At 45.1% G+C, this 20,682-nt stretch overlaps 1 protein-coding gene across 1 annotated transcript in view; it reads left to right on the plus strand.

The window, feature by feature from the left end:
• Positions 1 to 402: 402 nt before the first annotated feature.
• Positions 403 to 20,682, plus strand: part of RFX7 (regulatory factor X7) — a 54,001-nt gene continuing 33,721 nt past the window's right edge. The window contains exon 1 of the mRNA XM_082322628.1: positions 403 to 747. Within this exon, the coding sequence (XP_082178754.1) occupies positions 602 to 747 (146 nt within the window). The 5' untranslated portion in view covers positions 403 to 601. The remainder of the gene's footprint in view (positions 748 to 20,682) is intronic.

Here is a 20,682-nt window from a genome sequence, read left to right on the forward strand (position 1 = left end):
TTATATATATCTCTCTCTGTCTATAAAAAACATGCACACACACTTATGTGTTATTTTCGCCGCCGGCGCGCAGTGGGGGCCGCCCCCGCAGAGCCGGGCCGCTCCGGGAGGAGCCCACCACCCCGCGGCGGGGACCCGCAGGCCCCGGCCCGGGGCTACCGGAGCGGCCGCCCCCCGGCCCCGGCCCCGGCCCCGGCCCCGGCTCGCCGCCGCCGGCCGCGCCCCCGGCCCCCCTCCCCAGCGGCGGCGGCGGCGCGGGGCGGCCCGTCTGCTCGGGCAGCGCCGAGCCTGCGCACTCGGCGCCCGGGCGGGCACGGCGGCCGCGGGGCGAGGAGCGGCGGCGGCGGCGCGGGGCGGGCCGGGCCAGGTGCTGCGAGGCGGGGGAGCGCCGAGCGACCCTGCGCGGGGGTGGCGGCGGAGGCCGGGCCGCCATGCGCCGTGCCGCGGGCCGGGCTCGCCATCCTGCGGCGTAGCGGCGGGACGCGGCTCGGCTTTCCGCCCGTGATGTCCCCCGGGCAACAGGGGAAGGCAACTCACTCGAGGGCTGCGGCAGAGGCCTAGTGCGGCCAGCGCCGCTCCGCGTCCCCGCCGCCGCGCCCCCATGGCCGAGGAGCAGCAGCCGGAGGGGCAGCCGCCGCGGCGGCTCGCCGGCACCCCCGCGCCCGGCGGGGCCCTGCCGGCCCTGGTCCCGGGGCTGCAGGGCGGCGAGGCCAGCGCGCTGCAGCACAAGATCCGCAGCTCCATCTGGTAAGGGCCGGGCCCCGCCGCCGTCGCACCGCGCCGCCCGGGCCGGGCCGGCTGCGCCCGGGCCGCCGCTGGGGTACGCGGGGGGAGCGGGGTGGGGGGGCGCGGCCCCTTTGTGCCGGGGAGCGCGGAGCCGCGCGCGGAGCCGCCGGCCCCCCCCGGCCCCCTCCCCTCCGCGGGGCTGCGCCCCCGGGCGCGCAGGGCGGGCGGAAAACACGCGTGTCCGTGGGCAGGTGTGCCCGTTAGGCGGCCGGGAGGCTCGCGGCCGTTGCCGTGCCCGGTGCTTGTTATTTTGCAGGAACGAGGCAGCCTGCCGTGCGCCGGGGTGGGCTAGCGGTGCTGCCTGCCTGGCGCCGCGGTAAGGGTAGCTACGGAGCGGCTCTGTCCGGGCGGATGGGTGCAATCCCACCTGCTGAAGGCATTTTAATTAGTCGGCATCTTATACGGCCCTCTGTTTTTACGTCTGGCTTTTTTTTTTTTTTAACGTCCACATGAGACCCCCAGCACAGCGGGGTTGATGCAGCAGGGAATGCAGAGCGTTGCAGTAAGGGTGCATTTTTCCAGCCTCCCTGTAAACCTCTGTTCTTCTGAGTTTCCAGTCTGGCAATTAAAATGCAATTTTGGCTGAAACTTGTGATGATGGTTTGCAAGTTCCTGCACAGGAATCCAGGGGTTTTTTTCCTAAAAATAAAAACAAAATTCATAGTAGACCAACATTTTACTTAAGAATATTTATTTTGTGTGCATGTCAGGGAAAGAGATAAATTGAGTTTTGCTTGCCCTGCAAATAGAATATTCTGCTTTAAAAAAAAAAATCTGCAAGAGGCTGTCACTTGCAGCATTTATACTTTGTGTATGTTTTTGAAAGCTGCTTTTGGCTGAGGGGGCTGATAAAGTATCATGAAAGTTGGGAGCTGTAAATACAGGTTACTCATATATACTGTTTTTCTTTACATACGCACCATATATATACTTACATACATGTACTCATCCTAATAAAAACATACTGGTCTAGCTTGCATATTACTTCATATTATATTTAGATTTTATGGTTTGAATTGATGTAGCTGGAAAAGAAAGAGAATCTAAATATAATTTTTCCTTCACGTTTTTATTGTATGGCATACTGAAATTGCATTTATTGTTTGGTTTAAACAGTAAATAATAATTCATTGTCCTTAATCCACACTTGCTACCTTTTGTTTTGGTTTTCTCTGCAATGTGACCTAGAGAAGGAATACAAACTGCAGAATTTCCTGTCTGTTTAGATCACAAAATCTTCACACCCTTCTAATTTATTATGGTATTTAGTGATGGCCTTTTTATATTTTCTTCTCTTCCCATAAACGTGCTGTTTGGAAATGAGCCTCAGAGAGCATGTTTACATTGCATTCAGATTAGGTATCATGTCCAAGTAGAAGACAAAATGGCTACTAAGTAAAACCTCTGCTTTTATTATGGGTTTTCTTTTCAAGGAAAAAGAGCACATATGTTGGCCTTTTAAATGAAGGCTGCTTATTTGATTCAGGTAAACTTGATGAATAGCCTGAGCCCACATTTGGTACAAAGGAATGCAGTGTTTTGCCCAGTGTAAGTGGCTCGCCTGGTGCCAAGTGCCAGTGACCAGCAGAGGTTTTGCCAGGACCTCGCAGCCCTGTCTGCTGGTACTTTCACAGACGTTCCTCACCTGCAAGCAAGCGTTCCGCCCTGGCTACCTGCTTCCTGCACTGGGCTGGGACTTCCCTGCTGCTTTCAGGCAGTATCCATTCCCTGCGGGTTCTATGGTTGAAATGCAGTGTTTGAAGATAAGGTTATTTTTTTATAATAAAACCTTTTCTTTGATATCTTCAAATCTTTTGTCTGGGACTACTAGAAATTCTGTGTTTCTGTATTGTGATCAAGCAGTGTTCATTTGAGGCAGGAATTTGATGTTAATTTGCATCTTCATGTAGATGCGGTGGTTGTTTTTGAGCAGCAAGGATGAGGAGCATTGCCAGGGAAGTTGTGCACACCGCACTCGGAGTAAACAGTAGAAAGTCTCCTTCTGTAGTTGCAGACTCAGATCTTCTCTTCTGTTCAGTGGGTGCTGCGTGCTCGTGATGGATAAACAGTGGAGAGATTGTAGAAGGCTGCTTGTGAAAATGGCAGTGCTCTGTTGTAAACAGTACTAGGTGTAACGAGCAGAAGAGAGCTTCCTCTTTTCTGCCTTCCCTCCTCTTCCTCCCCTCTTCCTCTGCTGTGCCAGTTGTGTGTGCTGGCAGGTTGGCATGTTCAATTCCTCCTTTGCTTCCCAAAGGGTTTAGCACATCTAGATTAGTACTCTTCTGTATTGTTTCCCCCAGCCTCTTTTCCCCTACACATTTGTGCATAGTGGATGTTTTTAGTTGGCTGGTTGTTGTTGTTTTGGTTTTTTTTTTTTTTTTTTAAAGGGTTTCAGTCTTCAAGTTGTATTGTCAATGAAAATAGTAGTCTAGGAAAATATAGCAGCTACTGAAATACTGGACTTGAGGATCACAAACAAGTCTGTGCTTGTCTTTCCACTGTACAGACAAATATAAATATAGTGTGTGATGTAGGCCTCGAGCGGGACAATGAGTTATTCATTATTTCAACTCATACTTAATTTATTCTGTTTATTAAATTAAGATATAGTTCAACAAAAGTAGCTCAAGTAATTGTGAACACGTGGAGTCCCTTAAAAGGAAACAATAGGTTAAGTCCTGCTGATTAAAATTGTAGACATGGTCAATGTATGTACTGAAGACTTAAAAATGTACTTGCTAGAAGTGCAGTCTGTTGGTTTTTGGGTTTTTGTTGGTTTTTTTTTTTTTTTTTTTTTTTTTTTTTTTGCATATAAAGTGATCACTAGTTTGGACTGAGGAGGGGAAGATAAGAGTTACTTAGCTGTGCTTCAAAACAAATCAGGAAGTATTTATTTGCATTACAACATCACATACAGGTATTTAACTGCTGTTTGGTTACAATAATTAAAGTTCATCACTGTCTTAACTGTATTTTTTTCCTGTCTGCCCCACTTGAACACATCCAGCAAAGTGGTGTCCGTTTTTGTTTCGTGTTGCGTGTGTGAGTTGCTGAGGCAGTAGGATGTGTTCTTATGGTGTCGCTGAAACGGGCAGAAATAATATTAGATGTCTTTTCCCATTGACGGATTAGAAGTCTAGACAGGGAGAACACGTCTTTGGGAGCCCAGCCTGGCTGATTAGTGTCAGGTTGGGTGGGTTTGTAAATTGCCCTGGTCTTCGCTGGATACTGGGCCTTAATCTGCCTGGTTTTATTTCCCTTTAGATTCATTAAATCTTTCATATTTATTAATAGCTTTTTGTCCAGACGTTAGAGCCTGAGGCGGGAAAACCTCCCTAGTCAGCTGTCTGAGCATATAGACTAATGGGGTTTCAATTATTTTCTTTGGGTGAGGGTACTGTATTACCAAATGTGTGTTATTTGTATATGATGTTTCTGTATCCAAACATATGGTGGTGAAGACAGAGTCTACTCAATCTTACCTTAAGCTGCCAAAGAATATCCTATAGCTGAAGACAGCCAGCGATGTACGTATGTAAAAGCAGTGTGGCACAAGGATTGAGATGCGGAGATGACCAAGGGAGGAGGGTGTCAGCTGAGGGTCTGCTCTCACTGGCGTGAAAGAAAAAGACCAACAGTTTTAGGCAATTTAATCCCTCTGCTCACTGTATTAATCTAAAATCTACTCCGTAGCTGCGAACATTGAAAGAAGGGACGGGTTTGTTTTCTTGTTCACTGTTATGAATAACTGGTGATGATTCTTCAATGAGTACTTGTTTACTGTTGTAAATAGTAATCTGGTGCTTGCATCTGTGCATGGGTTGGCCCCAGCTTCTTTCACCTTGCCTACATCTCGGCTCTTTTTGTCCTAAAGGCATCTGTTAGGATTTGAATATAATAATTCTGCTCGAGAGATTAATTTCTCTCCTCCCCCTCCCCAGTATCTCATGTGTTAACGGAGCTGAGGACAAGGCAGCGTGGAATGGCAAACACAAAGCATTGCTTTTGCAGCCATTTCAGTTGGACATGGGTGTGGGTTTCAGATCCATAATTTTTGTCCTCAAATCACTCTTCTAGCTAGAAGTTGTATTGGAAAACCACATGAGCTAGGGCGGGCAGTGCCAAAATTATATGTCCTAAGGCCCAGTTTGTCTCATGTTGAAGGGGGAGTAGGAGGTGAATTGTGCCCTTGTTAGTTTTGGGCTCGTAGTATCGTGCTAGGAAATCAGATTAGCTGATTGTAACACCAATATTTTCTAATCTTTGGAAGGCTCCATTCTTTCTTATGACTTACATCATTCCTGCTCCCTCCTGCAGTTGCATCCATCACTCCTCATTAGGCATTGTCAGCAAGTGTGAATCGTCACTTAGCTGTTGGCAGAGCAAATCTTCTGCAATTTGGGAAATACCATTGAGATTTTTCATAATAGGAATTGCTACTTATTTGTATGGTTAGGTCAGCAGAAAAAATGATTGACAGTCTTGATACTTTTAATGAAATATCTGGCAATGAAGAGGGAAGCTCAAGGGGTATGCGTTTCAGGCTCTTTGCAAATGCAGGTGCAAACACCTTTTTGGCAGTTTCCTTCTGCAGTTGAAATTCCTGTAACACCCTTTATGTATTTTTTGTTTAAAACAGATTTATTGAGCCAGGTTGGATTAATTGGTAGACCAATCCATCTGCATTTACTCTTTTTCAATTTTCTGTAGCTCAGGAGAGGGAGGCACGGAATAAGGGGCGGGGAACAACCCTCTATGTTTTGTTAAATGATCTGTCAAAATTGAGTGGAGAACTTAAAATTTCCTGTAACTGGTTACAGAGTCTTTGTGGTTATTCTGTGCCCCCAGCCCAAAATGCACCAGCCACCATTCCCTCCTTCGTCCTGGTTAATTCATTGTTGGAGATGGGAAACAAAACTTATAATTCTTTAATAAAATATTAATGACTATTGTGAGGAAGAGCTAATAATTATCATTGATAGGCATACAGGCTGCACTCATTTCACTAAATCTATGTAACATCAGAAGTGTGTTTACCTCCTTTGAAAAAGTACTTTGAGCTCCTTGGCTAAGAGATGCTGTGTAAAACTGCAAAAATTTCTTGTGGCTAACCCAGTTTTCCCTGGCTTTATGGTTCCATTGTTCACAGGTGATGGTGAGACTTGCCTGTCCTGAATGTATTTCCTGATACGGTGTATAAACAGTCAAATACCTAGATGAAGATTGAGCTGTGGACCATATTTTAGAGTAGTTCTTGATGATTTCAGGGAAGGTCAGCCTTCCTTGGGCAAAGCATTTAGCAGCATGTCATTCTCCTTCACGCTCTGCTTCACCAAATGGGTAGGAACAGAAAGTGGAATTTGTTTAATTTGACTCCCATCTGTTTCTGTATGAGTTGGTCAAGGTAGCTGTACCTTTGTAGCTGTTGTGGAGAAGAATGCACTTCTGAGGTGTGGGCCATCTCCTAGGGAAGATGTTTCCATAAAACAATCCATCTGATCATGGCATGTGCCCATTTCTCTTTGACTGTAAACAAATTTTAAACTCTGTGCCAGAGTGTAACCATCTGTGGTGCAGATCTCTTGAATTGGGCGAAATAAATCCTACACCATTTGTCACTTTTTCAACTCTACTTCTTTTCCTGGAGGATGGCCGCTCCATCCCCTCCGTGGGTTGTTTTGGAGATCTTCGATTCCCTTGAACAAGGTCCAGGTACACCCTTTATCTATTACTACACATTCCTGTATGGAGGAAACCCTCCTTTTGGGGGGAAGCCCCCTTGGAAGAATTCCTTCTCACCAAAGTGGCTTAAAAAAGCATTTACTATTCTCTGCTGAAATGCATTCCCTTGCTATTGGGAAAGCCTTCCTACATGGCGCCGGGAGCGGGCAGGTCAGCAGCGCGCAGCAGTCAGTGCCAGATTGGCGTGGGAGGAGAAGCAACTTTCCAAAACGGAGCACAGCCACCACGGTGGTGGAGTTTCTAGGTCAGCAGGTGTGGAAGCCAATTTGGTCTGCAGGCATTTTTACAAGGTTAGAAAATAAACCTGAATAAAATGAATGCTGACCTTTATGTAACCTTTTGAGAATGGAGTTGAGGTTTTATTGAATATCCTGGCTCTAAGTTGGATGGAATAGCTTTGCAGAAAAAGATCTTTGTAAATCTGCTTTTAGGAAGAGTGGATTTTTCACTCTTGCTCGTGGGTTTTGTTTGTCTTTGTTTCTTGAAACAATAGGATCTAATAAAGTATATGGGGGAAAACAATATTCAAGTAATAAAAGATTTGGCTAAGTTTTACTGCTGTTCATTTAAAATGCATAGAAGTGCATTAAATTGTTGACTTCACAGCATCAAACATATGCAATTTGTTTTATCATAAACATTTTACTTTCCACCACAGGAGTTCTCTTCGTTGAAGCAAGTCAGATGGTGTGACATTGTGATTCAGAGCAGCATTTCTAATGAGTTCTTAATAAGCACAGAATTGCGGGATTGTCATCCCAGGCCTCTGTAGCTGGGTTGCTTGCCATTTGGGGCAGTTCTGTTTGATTTGCATGTGTCTGCATGCCATTGGTGAGTAGGAATCCAAATCTCTATCTGAAAAGAACACTTAGGACATTCCCCCCCCCCCCAATTTTCTGGATGCTGTATAAATTAATCAGAAAAAATACTGTAACTGGGTGAGATGACAGTACTGCTCAGGTTTGGGCAATCAGATTTATACTGAAGCACTGATTAATCTTTTAATTAATTGGGGCTTGGGGTAGTTTTGTTAGTCTTTTTGTGTGTATGTCTGTGTAGTTTTGAGAGCAGGGGTTGAGCTCAGTGTTTTTATACAGATCCCATAACTTATGTATGTTGCCTTCTCTTGTTACTCTACTCTGCCGCTTGCCAAACAGAAGTATTTGGAGAAGGGCCAGAGCTGCAAAATTCAGATCAGGATCCAAATTTGGATTTTTGGTTCAAGCCTTTCTAATATCTAATATTACAAAGCCTCATATAGAAATAAGGGACTCCTTATTTTTAAACTGGGAAGACGAGGAGATGGAGGTAGCTTTCTAGCTTGCCTCTGGAGCAGTCCAGGTAGAATGCTGCACTGTATGTTTGAAAAGTTATCAGCAGATGATTCAAAAGGTAAATTGAATAGATGAAAATGCGGTACTCCATCACCCAGAAAGAGCCCAACCAGAAGGCCTGCACAAATTGATACTTTCAAGCCAGTGAGAAGAGTCCCCTAAATACATCTAAAAATTCTGAAAGTGTTGGGGTGTTTCGTTGTGTTCCCTCAGATCTTGGGGAATTTTGAGGGTTTGGTTTGGTTTGTTCTAAATGGAGTTAGCCAATGTCTCAATTTTAATACTTTCTTGATTTAATGGAAAAAGGATTATCTGTCATCAAGTAGGATGCTCGTTATCGGCTGCTGTGCCATCAACAGGCTTTCAGTAAGCTGCCAAGTGTTTTCTGTTGTTGAATGTTTAATCATTAAGACAGTGGAAAAAACATTCAAAACTTCCCGAATATTTTCCCTGTTGCTTGTTTTTAATGGCTTGTGGTTGCTGCAGTGACATTGTACCAGTCAAAGGCTGGGGAGGCTGGGTGTTGCTGCAGGCGGGACTGGGGATGGTCTCTGTGGTTGGGACCTGCACCCTGGGAGTCTTGGCGGAGGGGCCTCCCGTGGGTGGCAGACCTGCCAGACTCTCCTTTCGGACCTGCTCTGTACCGCACCCAGTGAGTGGTGTAGTCTTTGTTGCTCAGGCTATGTGAGCTGCTATTTTTTTCTAACTATAAAACCTATAAACACACCGCGTGGTGCAGTGCGTGGTGTTTCAGAGGCAGGGGATGTGCCTACAGACATGGGTTTCTTGGGCGTACCTGGGCTCCTCCAGAGCGATGGGTCCTGTTTAGCTTTTCCCTGGAGCTGGCTGGAGATGGTACCACTTACTGATTGTCAGGTACTTCAAGTTTGGGAAGAAAATCTTGTTCCTGGGAAGAACTTGTTTATTAAATGGAGCATATTTGTATCTCCCCCTGAGAGGAAATTGGTGGTTAAATGTCACGGTCTGTGATTTATGGCTGTCCTTTTTGATGGATGGTCTCACAGGCATGGAGGCAATCCGTATTTCTTAGTCAAAGATTCCTAAGTGCCATTATAAGGTTGTTGGGACTCCTGCCAGTGAAAAAGTTGGATTGCACTGGACAGTGGGAATTACAGTTCATTACTTTGGTTGCCTATAAAGCAGTGAATTAAATTATTTTTAAAGCTGTCAGCAATACAAACAGACTGTTGGAACTTTTTCTTAGTATGAGGTTACCTGAAGTGTCTGCCTCAAGCATCCCTTGGACAAACAAGAATTAGCTTGTGAGCAAAGTGTGCTGGATAGTAGGATGAGAAATTTGTTCTGCTGCATTTTCCTCACCACCTTCTTGTCCTTGTTCAGAAATCACCTGAAAATACTTGGAAGAGTCTTTGTGACTTAAGTGAAAATACCCCTGTGTACTTTTTCCCTTCCTCTTCAGAACCGTTGCCATATTAAAATACAGACTTCAAGGATAGTTACTCAGTACCACAAGTGGTAACTGTTTGAAGGCCTGTAAACTGAAAAGTTTTAATATTTATTTAATATTTTTTGTGGATGGAATTTTAAGTCCTTTTTTAATCTGCTTTGAAAAATAGTGACAACTCCTTTCTCTGGAACCATGTGCTAGTTTTACTGCTAATTCAGTGGAGAAAAGTACTCAAGAGGCTTGGATGCTTATTAAGCCGGGGGAAGAACTGGGCAAGGTGCTTCCGAATGCTGTGTGAGTGCTGTGCCCAGAGGCACTCTGAAATTGGGACTCGAGGCTTCTACTCTGGGGCTGGACATCCTCTGGCAGGACCAGTTTATTGTCCGTGCTGGTGGTGTGCAGGCAGTAGTTTCTCTGGAAGAGCAGGCTGGCGGCAGATGCCTGTTGGCATCCCTGCTGCTCCCTCGAGGGAGGCTCCCTTGCAGGATGGGTACCCTGCTGAAGCAAGCTGTGCTCGTTGGTACTTGCACAGCATCGTCCACCACCGACTACCATCTCCCACACTATGTTCAGATTCAGACACTTTGTGCTTCTCACAGTGTTTCTCAATGAAAGGTACATGATCGCTCCGTGGTCTTTGTGCCGATTATATGAAAGTTGGTAGCTGTGGGTGAGGCACCTGTGAGGCCGGCTGGCTGGTGCTCAGCCCTTGTATGAAAGCTGGAGCTCTTTCTGCTGTGATGGGACTGTCTGAAGCAAAGGCCAAAAACTGTTTTGAAATAATCTTGCAGGAGTCACAGGCTGTGCCACAGGAACCTTTTATCCAAGCTCTGATAAAGTATGGTGTTTCTTTCATTAAAGGTACATAAAAAGTTTGCCTATTTTTTTCTTTACAGTTTGATTTTATTATTTTTTTTATTAAGCCTCTTAGCATTATAAATGATGAGGTGTGTTAGGGTCTACAGTTGCTATTAGTGGTCATGTAAACTAAATAAGTTAGTTGATATTTAAAAGACAGTCAAATTACTCACTAGCAGTAATCACAAGCTGCACGTGTGGAATGACAGTGTGCTGAAGAACTAAGCCAGCTTTTGGCTCCAGGAGCCCGCTCTGCAGAATTACCTTCATTATGCTTGATTCCAGTGGTATAGTTCAATGATTAACTCATAAAAAGTTGAGAAATTAATTGGCAGCTGAGAAAAAAGTGTATTTGCCTCTTCCATTCAACAAGTGAATGAAGTGGGATTTCCATTTCATGGAAAAAAATGCTAAAATGCTGACCCTGAAGATTTGGTAACGTATAATTAAGTCCCTGGTCCATGAAGATATTCAGACAACTGTCTCTCACTGATTACTTCCGAGTAGAAGCTAGGTGTCTGATTACCCTGTAGGTATATGCCTGAATGTACACTGAGTAGTCAGTTTTCCTGGTTAATAATGGCTAAAAAAATGGTAATACTCTTGATCTCTCAGGCTGAGAATAAAAATGAAAAGCAAGAATTTTTTTGTTTTGTTTAGTGCTAGTAAGTTTGAGCAGTCCCCACTAAGTTTTCATTGCATATATCCCCATGGACTGCATCTTTTTCTTGCTAGAAGCTTACTTCTCTTGGAGGGATTAAGAATGTGAGGTTCACGTACCATCATGGTTTGTACATTCAAGATGGTGACATTTGTAGCTAAAATTTAGATTGCGTGTATGGTGGTTCAGTGTGTGGAAGCCCTCTCTCTGTGAACGCTTAGACACACATGTATGTACTGGGATGTTGTCAATCAGTAGCTCCAGATGTTCAGCGTGAAAATATTTATAATGGGTAAGTGTTTGCAGTGCAGAACCTAATAATTGTTATTTGTCACTTCACAGTGATTCGCATCACTTCAGTAAAGTTCTTAGTTACCACTGAATACTTTAAATACCAGTAGCTTTGTGGCAAATTGGGCCCAATGTAGGATCAGGAGATAGCTCAAGTACGTTGTATTCCTCTGGAAGAGATGGTCCTTCCTAAACTCATCAAACTTGGAAAGGTGAGCCACAGTTCTGGCTTGATTAGTTCAGCTGCTCAGTAAGGGAGTGGCAAAGCAGCATATAGTTCACCTTGAAAATGGAAATCAAACCGTGTTAATAATCAGGAAAAGACTTTTTCATTCCCTTAATGCAGCCATCTGCTCTCCCACTGGCATGTTTACACATGGTGTGGTTCACGGGAATGAAAATCCAGACGGATCAATTCTGTAGTGCTCTTAGACAATGTCTCCTTTTGGAAGAACCCATCAGACAAGTAATTGTGGGTAACATTAGTGTGAGACTTTATACAAGCATAGCTCAGTAAATTGTTAGATGGTGAAAGATGTTAGCCAGTTACGTGCTGCAGCCTACAGGTGAATTTCAACAGTGCAGTTATCTTGGTGAATATTGCTTTATAGCTTTCTGTCTACATCCATCTTAAATATAATTCTCTGGTGCTTTGATTTTTGGAAAGTCAGAAGTTTAATGCAGCTTTTCTGAAATCTGTTCTAGATTTAATCAAGGACAGCCTTTTCTGTTTCTGACTATTTTACTAAGGAAGTTGTGATGTAACTTTGCAGTTCCCTGGGATGTTTGAAATGGACATATTATGAATAATGAATCCATGCAGGTGTTCCAAATTGTCTTAATAGGGTGCTAAACTTAGTGACCTGCATGGCTGTGGCTTCAGTACTTTGTACTAGGACAGGTCATATGCCCTCTGCTATATTTTTAAAAGAAAACCATGGTAATATGAAAACTTTTGAAATAGATATCGGAATGCTTATGGACAATGCCATGCCTGCAAAGCAGGTGTGTTACTTGAGAAGAAAATGGCTAAGTTCTCAGTTTTTTGGGTCCCATCCCCGCCCAATTGCCTGCAGAAGTAGGATGGGGTGGCAGAGCCAGGCATAGCACAGTCTGCCTGCAACAAACTGGCTGCATACATCGTCCTCTGCTCCGAGGAGATGGAGTACTGAACCCTAAAGTTCTGGGGTGTTAAGTACTGGTCAGATGCCTGCTGTTCATAATTTCCATTCATAAATTAGGTTTTAGAGGAAAGAAATTATCTAATAGACTTGCTTGTTCATTCATCATGGCTGCAGAGGCAGCTTAGCAGTGAAGGAGGCAGTGGGTGGAGTGAAGGTGACTGAGTGAATGATGCTTGTCTGCCCTACGCTTGTAGTTTATGCAACACTGGCAGTGGAATTGTCTGTTCTGGCTGCTGTGAAGCTGTACAGGCCTGATGGATGCCTCAGCCCGAGAGCTGGAAAACGTAATCTTGGGTTGGAGCAACCGGTCCTGCAGTGCAGGCTCGTGTAAGATGCTCGTTTGGCACAGTTAAGCTACCACCTAGCAGCGAGTGCAGTTATGTTCAAACCCAGCTTTGTAGGTGCAAACTGAAATAGATGCATGCAAGTATGAACTTACACGGCTTTAACTTAATTAAATTTTTTTGCAGCTTTAATTTTAAGCAAGTGTAGCTTACAGGTTTAGACAAGCTCTTGAGTCTGCAAGTAAACTAAAGTTCATCTGGGTTGCAGGCTAGGGGAACTCAAACCTGCCAAACTAAATCCTTGAGAATTGGAGTAGCACATGTTTGTAACTTTTCTGAAGATCCTAGTTTAGGGATTAAAACCATTTTAAAAGATGCCGTTAGTATTATTTTTTTAGCCCCAGAAACAGACAGTAGAAAACTGATGGGTTATACTGCTTTAGTATTCAGTGAACTGACCTTTGAGGCAGGCAAGAAACTTGTGGTTACTTGCAGCTTTTTATTTGTGGAGACCAGAGAGTTTCTGTGCCTGCACTGGGTTGAAGCTGGTAAGCAGAACTGAGTGAGAAATGGCCCAGGGTGCAGGTGCAAGGCTGAAGGATGGAGGCCTGAAAGAACCTGTGGCAGCCGAACAAGAAGGATGAGTTTTTTGAGATGGGAGGTTGTATGGCTGTCACCATCAGGCAGCAGTGCCGTGTTCATCCTGCATACATTCAGCTTCTAAATTTTCACCTCTACAAAAAAGTCAAGGACGGGAGTAGGGTTATAGGATATGCTAGTGAGCAGTGTGGCACAGGTCAGGGAGAGAAGTTGCCTTTCCTGTGGCAGTGAAGCCATGCCCATCTAGCATGAAAAAAGTGACCCTTTTAGTAGGCAGATGCTTGGAGAGTGCTTGCAGATACTCAGGACATTACTCACACAGGGAAACCTAAGAGATTGCAAGGATTGCATTCCCTGTGAGTTACCAAGGTCAACACTCGGGTACAGGTTCCTCAAGTGGAAAAAAGGGTGCAGAGGAGCTGTGTGGTGGACAGCCATGAGAGGAAAGGGAGCGAGGAGGAGGAATGCCAACATCCAGAGATTGGGGCAGAAGCAGAGGTAATAGGATATTGCAAGCAACATCGGGAGGAGGGGGCTGGATTTGTTTGCAGAAAGACAGGCTGATGCCTATGGGTGAGCTGTTCAAGGCAAAGGGGAGAGATGGATGTCTGCGGCATGGAGGAGGGACAAAGCGTGTGTCAGGGAAGCCCCGTGGGTTAAGCTGAACCTCCCCGGTGCAGTGTCTGCAAAGGGCTAACCAGCCCCACTGCAGCCCTCAGAATGCTTCTCTGCTTCCTTGCGTGTGTCAGGCCCCAGGTAGCACTGAGATGGTAGCATGGTGTGAAGGCTGGGGCTCCTTTCCAGGCTGACAACGGGACGCCTGCAGCTGTTGACCCTGCAGGGTTTGGAGAGGGGACGGCTGTGTGGGACGTCTGAGTGCTGGCTTGGCTTGGTGGGGCTTGAGCAGTGTGTGGGGCTCAGTGCTGGGCTTGGCAGCGCAGGAGGGTCTGGTCTGCTCCACAGCCTGGCGTTCGCTCAGGGTAAAGCCACAGAAGAGCTTGGATAGGACCGGGTTATGGCACGGCTAACCAGATGATACCTCCCTGGGTACCAAATGAATAGGGTAACAAAGAGGTACAACCGGTAGCAAACCTGTTTGTTAACAGAGAGTAACTAGGATAGCTGTGAGTCATGGAGATGTTGAAGGAAATAACGAGAAGTAAAGAAAAAGAAACACGCCTTTTATCAGCAGGCTTAAATCTGCCATCCGGGCACCTGCACCAGTGTTGGGAAATGCATATGGTAGGAAAGCATTGCTGTAGAGCTGCTAACACTGGAAGCTTTTATACTGGATTCAGCTGAGCTTTGTGTAACTATGTACAATAAACATAGCTCTATGCATATTTGTACATTTATGGGTGTGTATTAAACGTAAGCAGAGTGTAAAATCATTCCTATTTTCTCGTGAGTATGAGTATTGTTTCACTTTGCTGTCAGCCGTCTGTACCCACCGTTTCTCAAGGGAAAGGCAGCGGAGGACCAGGTCTGTGCCCTGTGGCAGGCTGCGATGCACAGCGAGGCGCTGCCTTCCTCCTCCTCGTCTTGTTGGCACTGCAGGCATGGAATTGAAACGATTCTGTACACATGTGTTTTGTAGGTGTGCTTTTTTTTTTCCTGTTTTTTTCTTTGTGTGGTTTTTTTTTTTTTTTAAGTGCTGCTGAGAAGTGTCACCCCTTTAGTTTCACTAGTTGTCCTTTCTTAGAGCCATGTGGGACAAAGGCTTGAGAAAAATGTCATTGTGCTTTATAGCATCTCCAGTTCAGACCCCTTAGAAACAGTAGCCTTAAGTAATAACGTTGTGATTAGGCTTCTGCTGACCATGGCTGAAAATACCACAGCAGATCTCTTACCTATCTACAAAATTCAGAAGCAACCAAAGATTGATTTGTGTTTTCATAATTAGTTTTAAAACTAGAAGTTTTCATTGTGAAATGCATGAGCCGTTGTGATGGATGATTTGCCATTTAGCCACAAACCTGCCTATCTGGTGACTGTATCCGTTCTTTCTGCTTTTAGTGGGACATAGTTTAGATTAAGTTCCTACTTGAGCAGTCTTTTTTTCATGTCACTTTATTGAGATCACCCTGTGCTTTTTGTATTTAGCCTTTCTAGGCAATTGATCTTTGCAGACTGATCTCAGAACAACGCCCTGCAGTGCCCCGTGTAGATTGTTAGTAATAAATATAGGATGCAGCTCCTCTGAAGTCATATTATCTTCCCACGTAATGTACAGAGGGCATTGCATCCTTGGAATAGAGAGTCCTCCCTGAGTATGACAATATGCACTGATTTTATTTCAGGGCAATGCTGAAAGAACCAGGGTGAGAGCTGTGTAAAAGCATTTTCTCTGTTTCTTCTAAGAGTTAATTAAAGTAACTTGTGGCAAAATACTGTATTTAAATAAATGTAAAAAAGCCCCAGGAACTTAAATGACTGTCTTGTTGGTGGAATAGAGCACCTGGCAGTGTGTGGTTGTCGCAAGTTCTTCCCAGTTATTTTAAGAATTGTGGAACAAACCTTTAGCATTGAATATAGCTAGATTTCTTCAGAGAGCTAAAGGAGACGTTTATAGACCTAAATTCCAGGCGTAGGTATTCTGATGTCTGCTGGCTAATTATGTCTTGGTAATTCATTACAATGGGCTGCGGTTGAGACTTGGGTGTTCCATTAGCAGCCTTACCTTCTTTCTTTGTTCAGCTGTTTGTATAGTTGGCATTATTTAATACTCATAAAATCATCATAGTGTCAGAAATAGTGAAGGGATTAAATTTTTATCCTATATGAAATATTTTAATTGCTTTTATTTTAGTAACAAGTGTTGAAGTAATGCGTTTGACCAATTTTAACCTGTGCTAACTTAAAATGTTGTGGCATGCTGAACTACTGCGTTTTTCAGCGCTGTGATGCAGCATTGCTCCTTCTTGTGTCTGATGGAAAACTGGTCTGGCTTATTCTCTTCGGTGAGTGGAAGGAGGTAGCTTAGGTTACAGGGAAGATGAAATGGTTGCAGCTCGCCCTTGTTGCAGTTTTATCAGCTTGCTGTGCTTGTTGCTTCCTTATTTTGCTGAGAAGAGTCGTTTGACTTGGATTGAGGAGGAGTCTGCCTTCAAGCTGAAAGAGCCAATATTTACAAACTGGTGAATACTTGCTTTGTTTGCTTTTTGAGGCCTGAGAGTTGGACACTTTTCTACATTTCCAGTGGACACAACTCTGTGGTTATTTTTATGCTTTAGGGAAATAATACTTCATGTGCTTCCAAGATGCAGTTATGGTCCCTGTAGCTTTTATCTGGAGTAAGAATATATCTGCATTTGAATACTGGAAGATTTAATTTGTCTCGTATGAAATGTTTTGCTTGTGTTTGTGCTAGGTTCAAGTGCCTTGTCTCTAAGGCATGACATTGAATTATCCCCAGGGCAGAGAGAGGTGCAAGCAGGCAGAGAGCCCCTAGGTGGCATCAGAAGCCACCTGATTTTTGGCTCCGGCATGCCAGAGGGTGAGAGGTGCGGATGGGAGGGGAGTCCTGCGCTCTGGGGTGCCAGGGTTGGCTTGCGGACGTGCCCGGCTTGGGTGTGCTTTCCTTTCTCGGAAACCTGTACTAGCAAAAGCTCTTACTCCATTAGCTGAGCAGTATATATCGTCGTCATTTCACTAATTCAAACATATTTCAACCTTTTGCAGCTCTGCTTTCTAAATATTTAATTGAAATGCTTTTACAGCCATTTTACTTCTTTATCAACGTGAGCCAAGCCAGACAATGTAACATGGCATATGTTAAGATGTTAATTGAGTAGCAGCACACATAGGCGGCTGTTTCATAATTTTCTCCTTAGATGATCCTTGGCTCCAGTTTAACATTTCTTTGTGCTTCTGAATGGAAGGTTATATAAAGATATATTTAGAGCTGTTAGTCTAAGAAAGAGAAGCATTAATTCAGTAAGATTAAGAATTAAGGGCTGAATCGTGCAGGCACCAGTGGGACACAGTGCTTGTCGTGGTAAGGATGTGATAATAGTACCTTTCTGATAGTACCACTTACTGTAATAGGGCTGGTAATCCTTTTATTGAGTGGTTCCTCACAGCATGCAGAGTAAATAGGTATTTTTTTTCAGTGTCGCCTGATGTTGTCAGGGTTGGGGAAGAGATATCAAATCTTTCCAAAAGGATGTGTGGTCAGTTTAATAGTGACCCTCTCTATTTTAACATGGCTTTTAGAAAGATGACTTTGCCAGAACTGTCACTGTTGGTATTTGGTAGTGGAGCCTAACTTGCTTTCCTTAGGAGCTAACTGTGGTTTTGCACGAGGCAGAGAGGCAGCAGGACACTGCACAGGAAAAAGAGCTCCTGGGTGCTGTCAGCACCCAAATACCTCCTGTGCCTGGGAGACGCAGGCCTGGCAAATGCTGCTCGCGTGGTATTGCTCCCCATAGAAGCAGCCTTTCAAGACTACCCGTAGACCTTGTTGTTACAGTTTGACAAACAACCTTCGGAGATTGTATGGGGGAACGACTGATGCAGTGGGAAATGGAGGCTTTTCAAAGCTGAGTAATTTTTAAAAGGCCATGTGTCCAAAATAATTCTTCCTTGGCAGACAGCTCTAACTATTGCCTTGGGTATCCTTCTCATACGGAAGGCTTGTTTTCAGGTATTTGAGTAAAAATATTGAGGCAGCAGTGTGTCACGATGCAGCGTTAGGGTCGTGCACATGGGCTAGGAGCGAGCAGGTGGGAGGGTTTCCCGTGGCCCTGAACAGCCCCTGCTCCTGTTCCTCTCTCGGAGCTGCGCCGAGTTGCTGGTCTTGGGCTGAACTGTCAAAAGAAAAAACTTAGGGTTTTGGTTTTTTTTTTTTTTTTGGTTCATTTTGTTTTTTCCCCTTCTCCAAAGACAGCTTATTTTAGAACTTTATAAACCTCCTCTGTCTCTTTGTTAATTGTCTGAGAGGGTAGGTGGCTTACCATCGGAGATGGTAACTAGTTACCAGTGCTGATGATAAGTAACTATACACTGGGGTTTTCCTTTCTTGTTGCAACTTTTCTTACTGCGTCCTGTGTATTGGGTAATAATGTAGCGTAATGCACCAGTACTGGAAACTGGGAGCCCTGCAGTGGGGAATGCTTGCTGTCCGGTCAGGAGTCATACCCTGTCGTCGTGATGTATGGCACAGCTATTAGCAGTGATGGAAAGTGGTTCCTTTTCATAAATTGCATTAGGGTTTGGCAGAAATAATGTTTTCCCTAGGCTGTCCAAAAGGTACCAAGAACACGAAACACAGCTACAGAGGCGGTTTTTGGGAGGGTGTTCCAGTTTATGCAAATATTTAGTCTTGGGCCAAAGGGGATACAGAGTAGCTGTGGCAACTTCACTGATGGTATGAAACTTATAGTGAAAAAGAAAAATCACTCTGGGCTTCCTGGGTTTGGCCACCTAGTCAAACTATTACAATATTTTGCACAATAAATTGTGGCTCCAGTTGTCCCCCGGATTTTGCTGAACTGGACTTGTTGCTGTTATTGACATCTTCCTCCATTTGAGGATTGAATCCACTGCTAGTGCCTGAATGAGGAGAGCTGTCTCCCATGTGACTTTTGGGGCTGGGACGTCCCCTGCCTGAGCAGAACTGCAGTGTCCTGGAGGTGCTGCTGTCCCAGTCCTGCTGGGGACACAACCGGGAGCCCCTTTGCCAGCATCCTCCTTTGCACAGCGTGTCCCAGGACAGGAGTTGTGCTTCAGTGGATGGGTGTTCATACAGCGTGTTCGCTGTGCACGTGCTCCCCTGGTATTTGTTACGCTGCTAGCCTTCATAGGGACTGAATGATCTGCAGTTGGAAAGCTGATAAGGGTTAGTTTCAGTGGCTGTGGAGGCTTTGAGAAGGCTTAGAGTTAACTAGGCAGTAGCTAATAAGTTCTGGGGCTTTCTTTTATCCCTCCCAACCACCTTCCTCTTTCTGGTCTCACAGGCATAAGGCTTCTCATATCCCTTGTGGTTGTATGGCTTCTACTATTTGCAGCATTAAGGAAATACTCTGTGTGCTCAGAGCAACTGAATTCTGCCACCTCCTGTAATATGATAGTCACATATGGTTCAGCGTAGTTCAGCTACCTATTCCTGAAAGTAAAGTATTGCTTAATTAGAGGAAGGTTGGCAGCATCTGGTTTTATGCCACTTCGAAAAAAAATACATCTCCTTGCCTTGTCCCCCTGCTTTTTTGCCTCTATCTCCTTCGGTGCAAAGCAAACCCAGTTGCACACCTGGGGAGAGAACACACTCCTCATTCTGCCCCTGCCAAGTCAGGGCTCTTAAAATGGGGCTGTTTTGAGTAGAAATACATAAATAGGTCAGGGAAAGCAGACATGCATACTTTGGCATAAGATAGAAGAGCAGCTTGAGGAAATGCTTTAGTCTGACTTCCCCCTTTCCCATCCTCCCCAGGACACTTTCAGGAGTTTGTCAACGTGGCTTCAGCATTTAGGAGCTTAAATTACTGCAGCCTTCGAAAGTTAGCTTCAAGATTCTCTCAAAGGTCTTGGGCCTCAAGGCTGAGTCAAAAGCTGAGGCTGTTAAGACGGACTGGAGGCTTTTCAGTAAGGTTTTCCGCTGCAGACCCAAAGCACCCAACGCGTGTTCCCTGGGAGGACATAGGACTGGGGGTCTCCATGAAACACAGTGGCTTTTGCAGGGAGCCACCCTGCTACGCTTCTCTAAACCACAGGCTAAGAAACACCCTTTTCGCTGCTGTTTTACCAACTAGTAGAAGCTGGGCTCTTGTTTTTGAGTGGCTGATGGTAGTTCTTCAGAGGCAAGCAGGTTGATCCAGACTGGTGGTGTTTGGGGCAGAGTTGCCGTTTTTGAGGAGCATTGCTGTAGACAGTAGAACAGGACTACGTCCCTCGTGAGTCACTCAGTGTGCCCTAACGTTGAAACAGTCTGCTGGTGGTATCCACCCAGCAAAAGTTTCATTGTTGGTTATGATACTGTCATTGATTGGGGAGGGGGGGAGGGGGGGGAGGGGGGGAAAGCTTTGATATATCGTTTTATGCTCCCAGGTTCTTGCGGTGGGTCAGTATCTGGTGCAAGCTGGTAAATCCAAGGCAGCTGTAAAAGCAGCCACCTTTGTTATCACTCGTAAGAGACGGCTACCCCCAGAATCAGGAAAGGCACCTTCTTGTCCTGGGTGAAACTGCTTGAAGTAGCAGAATCAAGTTTTAGATCAAATAAGTGAACTAGTTTAACTTCAGGGAGACTGTCAGCATGAAGAGCTACGGAAGAGAGTAACGTCAGCTGTGCTTCTAGGTGGGGGTGAGTCACAGCGAGCCCCCAGGAGCCACTCTCCAGGAGGAGCAATGCTGGTTGTTGGCTTATGGTACGGTTTCTAAGTTTAGTTTTCCAATGGGCTCAGGTCCCTAATAGATTCAAACGGTTCTTTTCATTAGCGAGAACATCTATCACTCCCGCTGCTCTCCTGCAGCTGTTCTAGACATGTAGCAAAGCATGTGGGTAGCAGCCTCCAAACGT

Source organism: Platalea leucorodia, assembly GCF_965183815.1.
Source record: "Platalea leucorodia genome assembly, chromosome: 9".
NCBI classification, from domain to species: domain Eukaryota; kingdom Metazoa; phylum Chordata; class Aves; order Pelecaniformes; family Threskiornithidae; genus Platalea; species Platalea leucorodia.